This window comes from Silene latifolia, chromosome 8 (assembly GCF_048544455.1).
Source record: "Silene latifolia isolate original U9 population chromosome 8, ASM4854445v1, whole genome shotgun sequence".
Taxonomy (NCBI): domain Eukaryota; kingdom Viridiplantae; phylum Streptophyta; class Magnoliopsida; order Caryophyllales; family Caryophyllaceae; genus Silene; species Silene latifolia.
The window spans coordinates 2,495,781-2,509,178 of NC_133533.1; the positions used below are offsets into that span (position 1 = coordinate 2,495,781).

At 34.9% G+C, this 13,398-nt stretch overlaps 2 protein-coding genes and 1 long non-coding RNA gene across 3 annotated transcripts; 1 reads left to right on the plus strand and 2 right to left on the minus strand.

The window, feature by feature from the left end:
- Nucleotides 1–793: 793 nt before the first annotated feature.
- On the minus strand, nt 794–5,199 carry LOC141593988 (uncharacterized). Its single transcript, XR_012521975.1, has 3 exons — nt 4,633–5,199; nt 1,291–1,345; nt 794–1,063 (listed from the first exon to the last, which is right to left on the minus strand). It is a non-coding gene; the product is annotated as an uncharacterized LOC141593988 (long non-coding RNA).
- Nucleotides 5,200–7,126: 1,927 nt separating this feature from the next.
- LOC141596001 (uncharacterized) lies at nt 7,127–10,864 on the plus strand. Its single transcript, XM_074415991.1, has 3 exons — nt 7,127–7,279; nt 7,808–9,750; nt 10,461–10,864. The coding sequence occupies exon 2, from the start codon at nt 7,882–7,884 to the stop codon at nt 9,568–9,570; it is 1,689 nt and encodes a 562-aa protein (XP_074272092.1). The 5' UTR covers nt 7,127–7,279; nt 7,808–7,881; the 3' UTR covers nt 9,571–9,750; nt 10,461–10,864.
- A 663-nt stretch (nt 10,865–11,527) lies between these two features.
- Nucleotides 11,528–13,089, minus strand: LOC141593989 (U-box domain-containing protein 21-like). Its single transcript, XM_074414203.1, has one exon. It carries the CDS (start codon nt 13,021–13,023, stop codon nt 11,680–11,682), a length of 1,344 nt encoding a protein of 447 aa, XP_074270304.1. The 5' UTR covers nt 13,024–13,089; the 3' UTR covers nt 11,528–11,679.
- Between the last annotated feature and the right edge of the window lie 309 nt (nt 13,090–13,398).

Consider the following 13,398-nt stretch of genomic DNA (forward strand, 5'->3'; position numbering starts at 1 on the left):
CAACTCTGTAACTGATATAACATTAAAGGACATAACGACAAGGACATAACATTCAAAGGTGTTCCACGTATCTTCAAAGGCATAATATCGGCTAGTCGGGACAGGCTTAACCGGGTGGTGCAGTACATGGAACATGCTCATCAAGAGCGGATAATATGCACTTACTCTGCATAGACTCAGTAACTGGATCAAAGCCAGAAGGTACACACGTACACCCTCCGCAGCATGGAAGCAGCCAATTGCAAGGCCCATCAAACATGGCGCAAGGCCAAGTTAAGCCCAACTCACTAAGCATTATGTTTGAGAGTGGCTCCTGAATTGGGCGTCCTGCTGCACCCAGTTCAGGAGCGGTAATAATAATAAGCACCACAATCATCGCTACCATACCCACCATTTTCATTGCACTTTTCATCTTTTTTTTTTTTTTTTTTTTTTTTGAGTTTTTGCCCTTTTTGTAATTTTATAGTTGTTGGCTTTTAGACCTCGTAATGCACCCCTTTTATAGCATTTAACACCATTTTTTTTGTGTGTTTTTTTATGCCGTATTATTTTTTAAAGCAAAATTGAGCTCGTTGCACCCACGACTACCTTCACAGCTACTTTCTATGGACTTCGTACTACTATACATTTGTTTAATTAATTAACATCATTATAATATAGTCGGTACTTACCCTCTCGCTTTTAAATATTACTCCTATTATACCTTATGCAATCTCCATTCAAATTAGTTGTTCACGTTAATGACTAATGAGTAGTGCTTTAGGAATTTGGAAATATTAAAACCTCGAACTTCTTTTCTTAAATAGAGTTACGATTCCACGTCATCAATTTTGAATTTTTCAGTGCATTATACAAATTACAAATATAGGACGGTTTCATAATGTGAGTCAGCTTATTATATAAACGAAGACAACTCATTTATTTGTAAAAATGAATTTTTACTTCTCATAAATGGACCATCTCATAGCATAAAATTGTCTTACATAATAATTTATATGAACCTTAATAAGCTTGAACAAGACTTCTTCCTTTTCTTTTTTTGCCTTTGTATGAGTTTGTATACCTTAGAACAAACATCGTTGAGTCACAATTAACACTTGATTATTCTTCATCTAATCTTTCTTGTCCATGCATGCAATCTCCCAATTAAACCATTTAAAAAGAAAAATAATTGAAGAAAAATCCCCAAAACTTTAAAAAAAAATTTCATCTTGAAAAAATCATCAAAATTGAATTTTGATGTAAAAAAAAGGGATGGGGGCATATTAAATTTGATTTCTTCTTCTTTACCTTTGAACTTGATTAGCAATCATCTCCTTCCTTCCAACCATTTTAATATAAAGCCCTGAAATTTACTTCACATTTTTTGAATTAGTTAAAAAATAAAAATTCCATATAATATACTCCGTATGTATATAATAATCTTGACATGCATGTGACATACAATATAACTCATAATATGGAATTTAGCCTTTCACAATTACTCAATTAGGTTAAAATAACTTTGGTTTTACTCATTCCGTCTCATTCATTTGTGAGTTTCCCAATTCAGGAGCCACTCTCAAACTATTTACCAAATTAACTATTTTTTAAAACTATTTTCTAAACTAACCATGGTTGCCAATTAAATGTGTTTCCCCTTCCCCTACCTCCACAAATCCACACTCAGCCACCTCGTATGACACTCTCGTGAGTCATTACTCATGACACTCGCTAAATCGATGCCCACTACGATACTAGTCTGTTAACGTATTATCCACCGGTAACTTCTAACATTCTAATCGCCAATCAATATCATCAGAATACGGTATATTTGACAATTTTTGTTGTCAGGAAATTACCGGTCAACCTGGGTTATAGGCTAGAAGTTTAAAACTTTCGCAATTTCGATTTTCGAAAGTGGGATGCGGATAGTAAATGGGAGTATATTGCGGTTGGTAAATACACCTTTCTTACCACACGTTTATGAGTATGTTTGTAGTTTACAACTCGTACTTCTAAGTGCAATCTATAACAACACAAATCAAAAGCTACAAGCCTACAACCAAATTTATTCATAACTTTTTTTTTCGGGAATAGGAAGAATAATATACTGAAGATGGATATATACGATTAATGGGTCTGGGTAACAATAGGTTGGAGGGAACTTTCCATTTATTTTGCTTTAAAGATAGGATATTGTCATTTTTGTAAATAGTTTTACAATATGGTTAGTTTGGGAATTAGTTTTGACAAAATGGTTATTTTAGCAAAAGACCCTACAATAAAGTAGGTGAAAAATACAATATAACTCATAATATGGAATTTAGCCTTTCACAATTACTCAATTAGGTTAAAATAACTTTGGTTTTACTCATTCCGTCTCATTCATTTGTTTACCTTTTTATATTCTTTATGAAAAGTAAGGCCTTGGCTCTTACGGAGATCATGGATTGATGAGGATGAACAAAGTGTAGGAAGTAACAAGAGGATTACGAGGGGTAGAATTGGTATTATTTTACTCATAATGAAGAAATTAAGAGATTAATTAGAATTAATGATGAAAAGTTATGTTATTTCTAGGGTGTTTTAAGGTGTTAATTGTACAAAATTGATAGTGATGTGTGTGTTATGAGTAATGATTATTTGAGTGAAATGACTAATGAGTGAGTTGTGTGAGAGTATAGAAGGTTTATAAATAGTGTAGGAGATGTGAATTTAGGAGTATTAGTTTGGTCCACCTTGTTCTAACTTAAATTTTTAGTTAGGCAATAGGCAACATGTTTCATGTTTTTAAGTTTCACATTTAAATCATTGTTATGATATTTGTGGAAAGTAATATATATTTATTTTATATTTTATTAGGTGATTAATTTATATCTAGATAGAAAGTAGATTCATTAAATTAGTTTCCGAGCTGAAAGATCAATTTCATTAATAATACTTTATAGAATATATGACATTCAAAGGGTATTAACCAAAATTAAGTGAATACGGAATACATATTAGTTCTATGAAAACTCGGTTAAACTCTCATACCCTATTTTGACTAAACCATACCCTAACATACCCCAACGAGATTAACTCCCGAGCATCCGAACACTTAATATGAGCATTACTATACATTAAGCAACTCGTGCATTTTTATTATTTTCTTTCCGTCATTAATATTTTCTATATATAAGAAATTTGGCGGCAGTAAATATTGTCATTTTCTCAAGTTTTTAATTTGGCAATACGAGTATTCATAAATGTACAACAAATACATTCAATTATGTCCGTCGAGGCCAACCTCATGCTTAAATTTATTTGCGGTTCTAAGCTTCAATAATCCGAACAATAATATTCTCATTACAACGTGTAAATAAATCTTAAAAGTGTATACCTTATTTAACGCTAACAATAATAACTATCGGTATATTTTAATGCAAAAGTTGGCCTTGGTCAGAGTGATAACATATGATCTTCATGAAAGTCGGGAATACATAAAAACAACGGTATATACAATAAATTATTAACGAGTAACAACTAATAGCTATTCAAAAGATTTTTACTATTATTCACTTCCATTCAATTACTTATTTATTTTTGATTAGGACGAAGAAATAAAGTTTTAATTATATGAGCCTCTCAATGTCGAAGAGCTCACAATAATAATATACTTAAATGGGAGTTTAATTTGTGAAGAGATAAACTGCATTGAACTGAACTGAATGAAGCTGAACTTAACTGAACCAACTGAACTGAAATAAGCTAAAATTCAATCTAAAAAGAATATGACCTAATGCAATAAAACCATGCTATAAAACCATGGATTAAAACACCGAGAAAAACATGTCATAAAATGGTTAAATGGTCAAGCATGTAACCGTAACATCACAAGGATCACGCACAAGTACATTAATAATAAGGCACTTATAGTTACTTCGAGAGTTACTTAAAGAGGAGTATTTTATTTCTATACCATTTTTCAAGATTTAAAATTAATTTTAGTAAGTTGCTTTAAATTTCTTTTCTTATTTGAATATATTATATTCTCTTCAAATTTCATAAAATGAGAAGGGTATTATTTGGAAAAGGGAATTATGAATGACATTTATTTTGTAGAAAACTTAATTTTAGTACGCGATGAAGTCTATTTGCGATTAATACTTCACTACAAATCGATATTTTTTTTTTCTTTCGAAAATAGCCCTTTGATAGACCTTTAGATTGAAGTGTTTATATCAGGGAAAATTTTAAATGAATGATACTTGATAAATCAATCTAGTTATTATATATCAGTAAGTCTTATTTTACCATAAGTCGATAACTATCCATAAAAGAATTTCGTTATGGTAAAATGGAAAGCACAATTTCATTTAGTTATAAACTCTAAGGAGTCGTTTCATTGCATGTAATAATCTCGGTACAACCATGATGATACAACAAAAACTGTTATGGTGCAGTATGATTCAAAATCTCGATACGAGTCTTTCACATGTCCTTATACAGGGTTACTCATTGTAATGAACCTTACATGTTATAAATGAGAAGGCAATGTGGAGACTTAATACCAACCAGTAACGGTATCTCATTTTCCTTCCAGAATTATTCCTACCTGTATCATTTTGTGAGAAAATTTAGTAATAGAGGACATGAGAAAATTATTACCCTGAGGATTGCAAATAGGAGGATCTTCAAAGAGTGATAATGCTAGTTCTTTTTTTGCAAAACCAATGTCGAACATGATAAGACCTGAGGAAGGATCATTGACGATTATATCCTCGACTGGTAGCCAAAGGAATAGCTCTTCTTGTGTTAAACCTTGAACCCCAATGAGCCCACCATAACTAAGGTTAGCCGTGACAATGGCATCAAATCGAACAAGGCTCTCAAACATAGCCTCACATGGCTCAGTAAATCGGACCTCTAAGAGTCCGTCTTGGTTAAGTTTGTAGGATTTTACGTTCTTAGGGAAGAGCCCACCGGGTAGGCCTTGGCTCTTAAGGAGATCATGGATTGATGAGGATGAACAAAGTGTAGGAAATAACAAGAGGATTATGAGGGGTAGAATAATTGGTATTTTACTCATAATGAATAAAAATGTAGAGATTAATTAAGATTAATTAGAATTAGTGAGAAAAATTATGTTATTTCTAGGTTGTTTTAAGGTGTTAATTGAGCAAAATTGAGGGTGATGTGTGAGTTAAGAGTGATGATCATTTGAGTGAAATGAGTGAGTGGTATGGGAGTATAGAAGGTTTATAAATAGTGTGGGAGATGTGCATTAAGTAGTTTGGTCTACCTAGCTTGTTATAACTTGATTATATTGTTAGTTAGACAACATTTTTCTTGTGTTTAAGTTTCACATGTAAATCATTGTTATGATATTTTTTTGGATGATGAGGAAATCCGCAGTCGCTCTTTTTGGTGTTTATTGAGTAAATTTTCGAGAATATGTGATAGCCTGCAATTCTGCAAAACTCGTATACTAGGTAAGACACCCGAGAGTAACATGATCGAAGTTTAGAAGGCTGCAAACCACGTATACCTTTGCGGGGCATTGTTAAGATATTTGTGGAAAGTAATATGTATTAATTTCCTTTATTATTAGGTGTAATTAATTTATTATCTAGATAAGAAATAGATTAGTTTCTGAGTTGAAAGATCAATTTCATTAATAATACTTTTTAAAATTAACGACTTCAAACGATGTTAATTAAAATTAAGCGAATATGAAATACATACTTATGAAAACACAGTTAAACACCCGTACCCTATTTTCGACTAAACCATACCCTAACACGTTCAGAATACCCAAGATTAACTCGCCAGCATTCGAACACTTAACATGAATATTACTATATATATTAAGCAACTCGCCGGTTTTTATTTTTGTTTTTATCATAAGTGTTTTCTATATATAAGAAATTTGGCGGGAGTAAAAATTGTCGTTTTCTCAAGTTTTTGTCAATAAGAGCATACATAAATGTTCTCCAAAACCAAAATAATGTATGTTGAGAGTTAACTCAATGATACAATTTAATGGTGATTCTAAGTTTTGATGATTCGAACAATAATATTCTCATTACAACGTGTAAATCTTAAAGCATTTACCTTATTTAACGCTAATAATAATAACTACTGTTATATTGTAATGCAAAAGTCGGTCAGACTGATAACATATGATCTTCATGAAAATCAGGAATATAAAGAAAAACATGGTATATTAAGTTTTTTTTTTTTTTTTTAATTTTTACAGAGTACACTGTAACGCCTTTTAACCAATTCAAACGATTTTTTCAACTACTCGCTCCATTTTATTTACTTATTTACTTTTAATTGGGACGAAAAAAGTCGGTTTTAATTTACAAGCCTCTAGTTAAGTATAGAAGAGCCCACAATAATAATATTAATACAATAAAACCATGGGTCATTGGCTATTGAGGAAATACAATTTGTTCTTACCTTAAATTGGTATGAGGAATATTAATGCCTTAAACACCGAGAAAAACATGTGATAAAATAGTCAAGCATGTAACCGTAACGTCACAAGGATCACACACAAATACTTCGTACACTATATAGTACGAGTACGACTGTACTTACATTAGTTTCTAATTCTCTATGAAAATCGACTCCAAGTGTCATTAGTTATCAATTGAATTCGACACAAAAACTATTAAAATGTGAGAGAAACTATTTTAATAATAATATTGAACCTCAGATTTACAACTTGCACATAAAAGCTTTGCAAGGTAAAATCTACTCTAAAAAAAATGATACCTCTTTCGTTCCATAAGTCATTTTAGATTTTTTTACAAGAAATAAGAAAGTATTGAGAAATGTTGTATTATCTATATTAGTTATATGTTATATATTTGGTAAATTTCTGGGTCGCGTAGGGTCTTGTCGCTCCGGTCAGAGGTTTTGGTCCCGCAATGTTATGTCACCCCTAGTTCTACCTGACCCGAATGTTTATTATTACATTATCCCTAAAACAGTTGATAAACAATCCACTCGAAATGACCAGAACTAGCAAAATCCGTCTTACACTCTTATAAACCCGAAATAACTCGCCCCGAACTGATCGAGCCGAAATTCAACCCAATTGACCCGTTTATCCAAGCCCAAAAGGCAACAAACCGAAACCCAGACAAACAATGACAGAGGACACATAACTCACTAAAAATTTTCCATATCCGTTTAATCTAGCCCAAAACGCTTAATTACATCCTCAAACACCATTAATGGAGTTCTGTAATTTGGGTTTATTTTCCATGGATGAATAAGAGAATCAAATTACCCATCTATTGAGGTAACTGATTGCTGTAATTAAGTTATTTAGTGCTTCCGTCATCTCAATCATTTGTTTACTGTTGATTAAAATACCCGTCAAAGTTTCTGGGTAATTATTTGTTGTTACCAATGTATTACTGTATTTGTTAGTAATTAAGAAGCCAAAGCTGAAAATTACTTAGTTTAGGTGTTAAAGATCAATACTTTATGTCATTATTTGGCTGAAATCATATCAATTGTGTTTTATCCCAACAAATTGTGATTATTAATGTTGATGTTTCTGTTTTTTTCCTTTTCTTTTTATAATTTGTTGATGAAAAATTGAAAGCTCTTTGCTGTAATTAAGTTTGATTTTTTTTACAAATCATAGTTTATTATATGGGTTGATGGGTTTCTTTCTTGGTGTACATCCGACCCCCTTTATCCCGCAAATTTGAAATTACGGGAGCTAGTGAGGCACTGGGGTAATGTTGTCGTTGTTCGCTGTTTTTTTTAATGTAATTTCCGGAAAGATTGAACAAAAAATTGAAATTTTGGGGTTTAACAGGTGTTGCCAGTTTGTATTCTGGAACTGTACTGTGATGGCCTGATGGGTTGCTGAATTAATGTAGTGTGGCAGAAATGATTTCAATTATTCGCCGCAGTTTACCGGCTTTAGTCAATCTTCATTTGAAAAATGAGAGACCCACCAAGCAATTTTTTCGTCTAAGTCACCATTTAGCTGTAGGTGGCTCAAGTGAACCGATTGTAAGCTCTCTATGTGATTCCCTAAGAAAAGGCTTGAATTGGGACATGTTGAATAGAAGATACGATTCAGTAGTGTTGGATGATCGTATCATTGAGATTGTGCTTCTAGAACTCAAGGAACCCTTGGAAGCGAAAAAAGCTCTGAGCTTTTTTCATTGGGTTGCTCATAGCAAAAAGATCACCCATGGACTTAAGGCTTACTGTCTTACAGTTCATATCCTTGCACGTGCACGTCTTGTAAAAGATGCTCCTGGTTTGTTGCACTCCCTTTTGAACAGAAATCGGGAGATTGAGATTGAGACTGAGTGTGAATCGTCTACAAGGTTGTTGGTTGTTAATATGCTGTTGAGTACATACCGCATGACAAACTCATGCCCGTTTGTGTTTGAGTTGCTGGTTCAAACATATAGTAAGTTAGGTATGTTTGAGACGGCTTTTGATGTTTGCCGTTACTTGGATGATCAGGGCTTTTCTCTAAGCCTCGGGACCTTCAACACTTTGGTTTATGTTATACGAAAATCGGCTGATGGAAGTGGGTTCATTTGGAAGGTCTATGAGCATATGATTCAAAAGAGAATATACCCAAATGAAGTAACCGTGAGAATATTGATCGATGCCTTGTGCAAGGCGGGCGAGCTTCAAATGTTTCTTGACATCATTGATAGAATTCATGGGAAGCGATGCTCTCCCTCGGTGATTGTAAATACTAGTCTGGTTTATAGGATCTTAAGGGAGGGGAGAATTCAGGAAGGTATCGCTTCACTGAAAAGAATGTTGCAGAAAAATATGATCCTTGATACTATTTCATACTCATTGATAGTTTATGCGAAGCTTAAAAGTGGTGAGCTAGATTCCGCTAAAGAAATATATGGAGAAATGCTGAAAAGAGGTTTTCATCCAAATTCTTTCGTGCATACCGTCTTTATCCAGGCCTACTGTGACAAGGGGATGGTTGAGGAGGCGCTTAATTTAATGGAAGAAATGGAAAGTATCGGACTGAAACCATACAATGATACTTACAATTCTCTGATAATGAAGTGCGCCAGAACAGGTGCTTTAGCTAATAGCATTTTACTTTGTGAAGAAATGACTAAAAACGGTATGCTCCCAAGTTCCGCAGCCTTTAATGAGGTGGTTGAAAAGCTGTGCCTAGCTGGGAATATGAAGGAGGCGGACGAGATGCTCACTACGTTGACTGATAAGGGTTTTGTGCCGAATGTAACATTATATAGCCATCTGATTGACGGTTATGGAAGGGAGAGAAATATACAGGAGGTTAAGAAACTGTACTATGAAATGGAATTCAGATCACTGTCTCCTGGATTACCAATTTTTTCGTCATTGATCAGAATGTTATGTGAATGTGGAAAGTTGGAAGAAGCTGACAAGTATCTGTCGATTATGAAAAGTCGTTCACTAGACCCGACCATATGCATTTATGAGCCATTGATACATGGCCTTCTTAGACATGGCAATAAAGGAAGGGCTCATCAGCTTTATCACGAGGTGCTTCAGAAAGGCCTAAAGTTAAGTCAGCCGATAGAAGATCTGGATGTCTCATAGGCATGTCCGAGTGTTGAGTCCGAGACACAGGTGCAGCGCGAGATATGATGTGGTGGAGTAATGTAGTATCCTACTGCTCCGCTTTTATCAGATATTTTGCTGTATATCTTCATTTGGGAGAGGACTAAGTCGGACTAACTTGCTAGTCGATCAGTTTGATGATTGAGAATTCTTCTGCAGGTATTTTGATCTTTTCTTGTCTAATTTCAAATTTTTTCCATTGTGCAATGTTGTGTTGCATCTTCGTCTTCTACTTACTGGTCCTTAATCGAATGTGAATGATAAAGCTCGAATATTGTCCGCAATAGTCAATGTTTTGCTGCTCATAATCTAATAAGGAGCAGTGTGTTAGTGTTAACCCGTTACACTAATGTGGTCATGTGGATATGGTCATATACTCATGGGTGTAGGATGATCTAAAGTCCCTTGTCAATGTTCAAGCTTGTACACCCAAAAAAAATTTCCAAGCCTGAACCGGTCTTTGCACATGGTAATCCTGGAATCGGTCTTTGCAGCCTGAACCCTCGATCTTTTGCCATTAACGCGGAATGTTGTCGCCTGTTTTCCCCTGGTGTAACGAAAATTCATTGTTCTTTAGCATTCTTTGGATTCATTATTTACTCCCGGTCATTTGTTTACCTATTCTATTTTAGTGTGTCTCATTTATTTGTTTACCTTTCTATATTAGGAATTTTTTTTGTGTTATTTGACCCCCAATGGGAGTATTGTACACTTGTCATTCATTTGTACAACCACAAATGGTCCCCGCTTCTTTCCTTAGTCTTTGTGCTAAAGTAAAGGTAAACAAATGAACGGAACGGAGGGAGTACCAGTCAGTCCACAATTTCCATAACCAATCATCCAAAAACTCAAGTGTGTTTTCTATACAGGAAAGGCTGCCTACATACATCTGAGTATCTGATCCACCATTCCCTGAGACGTACACAGACGACAGGCCAAAGCTTACGTTAATTTCTCCTGATCACGATATAAGGTGTCTTGAACTGCGTGTGTGTAACTTCGTCTCACACAATGCAATGTTACTATGTTAGCCAAGATGCAAGAAAACTCAAAAGACTATTACATACTCCATCCGTTCCAGTCAATAGTTTACACTTACATTATTTCCCCCTTACTAAATAAAGCAAATGTAAACTATTCACAGAACAGTGAGAGTAGTATTTGCAAATTGAAATTGTGATACAATATAAAACACCAAATAGGAATATAATGTATAGTTTTGTAGTATTTGTATTGCCTACTTTGAGCTAATAAAGACTAAAATGTTGGTCAATGTTAGTGTCCTTCAATTCTATTTGTATTATTGTAAACCTTCTTTTTGTGCTTATTTTTGTCCTCTTTGTAAGGTCACAACTCACACACACGCATGTTTTGACCATAACTTCATTATTCGATTGAAAAGTAGCCTATGACCAACGTTTTCTCATTATTCATCCATTGTTTTCTTCACCTTTTTTTTTTCAAAAAACTTTTTTTGTGGCAGAGTTTTACACAATACGGCGTCACCGGATGGTACTAAATTCAGTACTAAAGCGTACATGTAATATGGTTTTCGGGATTATTGTTAGTTCGTACAAAAGATATGAAGATCTTGTGCAATAATAAACGTCTAGATTAATATCCGCAAATGAACTTTTTGAGCCTCGTATGTTCGGGAAAAAAAAAACAATATCGTTATTTGAAACCGTCAATGTGACGATTTTAAAACCCGTGATATTGATACAACAATAAACATCATACCAATCGTTGGTTGGCGCAATGGTAGCATGGGGCTGCGCTTGGTAGAGAGCTCTGCGGATCGATCCCCCACAACTGAGATTGGGAGGGGTTTAAATACCGTAATCCTTGGACACGCCCCGAAATCCGGATTAGTCGGCCCAATGTGGTTTGGATTACCGGATGGTTTAGACCAAAAAAACAATAATGATTTTGATTATTGGAAAATTGTGTATATTTTGTTTGTGTAATTTGTACATTGATCAATCTATAATCTTTGCTAAAATCTTCTAATTAATAAATTTGCTTTACACCAAAATTGGAGAGATCATCACCCTAATCATGTAGTAGTATAATTCATCTATCTAAATTCTAAAATGATCTCTTAAGATTCTTGAAATCCATGGACTCTACACACTCAACTTTACCTCTATTCAAATTCAATATCTTCAACAATTTAGTCACTTTCTCCTTAGTCCTTTCATTAATGTTCCACCCAACTTGTAAAATTAGTAGTAATTTTTGAAATGCACCAACTTGAAGAGCTTCAACAACCACACCACCAATTTCTCTAGTCTCATAGTCACACAACCTCGATAAAATCGACACGGAAAACTCTGTCGCCATCTCGGAGACCCTAAGCATCTTTTTCACGACAATCGGCACTGTCAATGCGTTCACGTAGGCCGCTTCCCGGCCTACATGACAGCGACAAATCGCGTCGAGTACACCTAGGGATTTTTCACACATGCTTTTGTCACAATCCACAAGAATGTCTAGGACTAATGAGGTTAAACCCAAGTCAACAAATTGACCTACTAACATACTATGACTTATTGAGTCATGTGTACTAGATGTGATCATATGGTATATGATCACTAGTGAAGCCTTAGTAGAAGAAGCACAAATTGGCTCTTTGATTAGCTTAATCAACCCTTCAACGACCCCTTCGCTATCGCCCAATGTTTCGACTACTTTGGATCGACATCTAGGTGTCGAAATTAGTTGTTTTAGGATTAAACTCGAGTTTATCCTTCCAGACAGACTACCACGTTGCATAAACCAGATTAAATGATCTAAAGACCTGGTCAACTTTAGATGCCCCTCTGACTCATAGTCAAGGGGCATCATCGAAGTTAGACCACCCATCACGTCTTCCAACAATGAAATTACATTTTCGCCCTCGCTCTCAGCGAAGGAATAAAATGTAGAAGCTAAGGTCCGACCCGCCCCGTTCCTTAAAACACACTTTTTATTCCTTTCACTCTCCTTCATAACCCTTATGATCCTCCCTACTAGCTCCCTACACTCTTGTGGGTCCCGTGAATTCGAGATCCTCTCCAAAACACGACACACCTCGTCCGCGCTAATAGGTATCCTCGGCGTGGGGATACGCTCCACGCCATAAGCCCGATTTTCAACACACCATTCTTGTATCATTTTACGTATGGTATGATTAGGTACGGGTTCAATTGTCCTTAGGACTTGATTAGTCACGGGACACGTTACGTTCCCGGCCTCAATCCATTTCTCTATACTTTCACGGTCGTACGTTATCCCAGTCGATAAAGTCACGGGGTCCTTCATCGTGTCTAACGATATAGGACACCGAAAGTGGTTAGGAGTAATTAACTCGGCCGGAGTTATCTCTACCCCGTCAACACCACCTCGGACCGCCCCTCGACTAGCCTTCTTCCTTCTCCATGACGAAATCATGTTATATTATACGGGATTTTATTATTGTTAGAAAATTAATTTGTGTTTAGGTACGTTTTTGGTTGTAAAAAATTTTATGTTTGAGTTGTGAATGAAAGTTTGTGTGTTTGTTGAGAAGTATTTATATGTTGTGAACAACTATGTATTAGACGACGTAGAAGAATAATTTAGATGTTTGACCGTTGAAAGTTTGAAACGGTAAACGACGTATAGGAGATGGGTGGGTCAAACTTTGGAGTCGTTGATTTCTTGGTTGGATTTTTGGGTCATGTATTTTGATTAAATTAAAAGACTAGGTAAAAGATTTTGAAAGATGGATTAATAAGAGTCAATGGTGCTTGTTGGTCAATATAAAAATCGAGAAATTTACTTTGT

Bases quoted from the DNA above. Each gene is read 5' to 3' on its own strand.
- LOC141593989 (XM_074414203.1), bottom strand. From the start codon at position 13,023: ATGATTTCGTCATGGAGAAGGAAGAAGGCTAGTCGAGGGGCGGTCCGA.
- LOC141596001 (XM_074415991.1), top strand. From the start codon at position 7,882: ATGATTTCAATTATTCGCCGCAGTTTACCGGCTTTAGTCAATCTTCAT.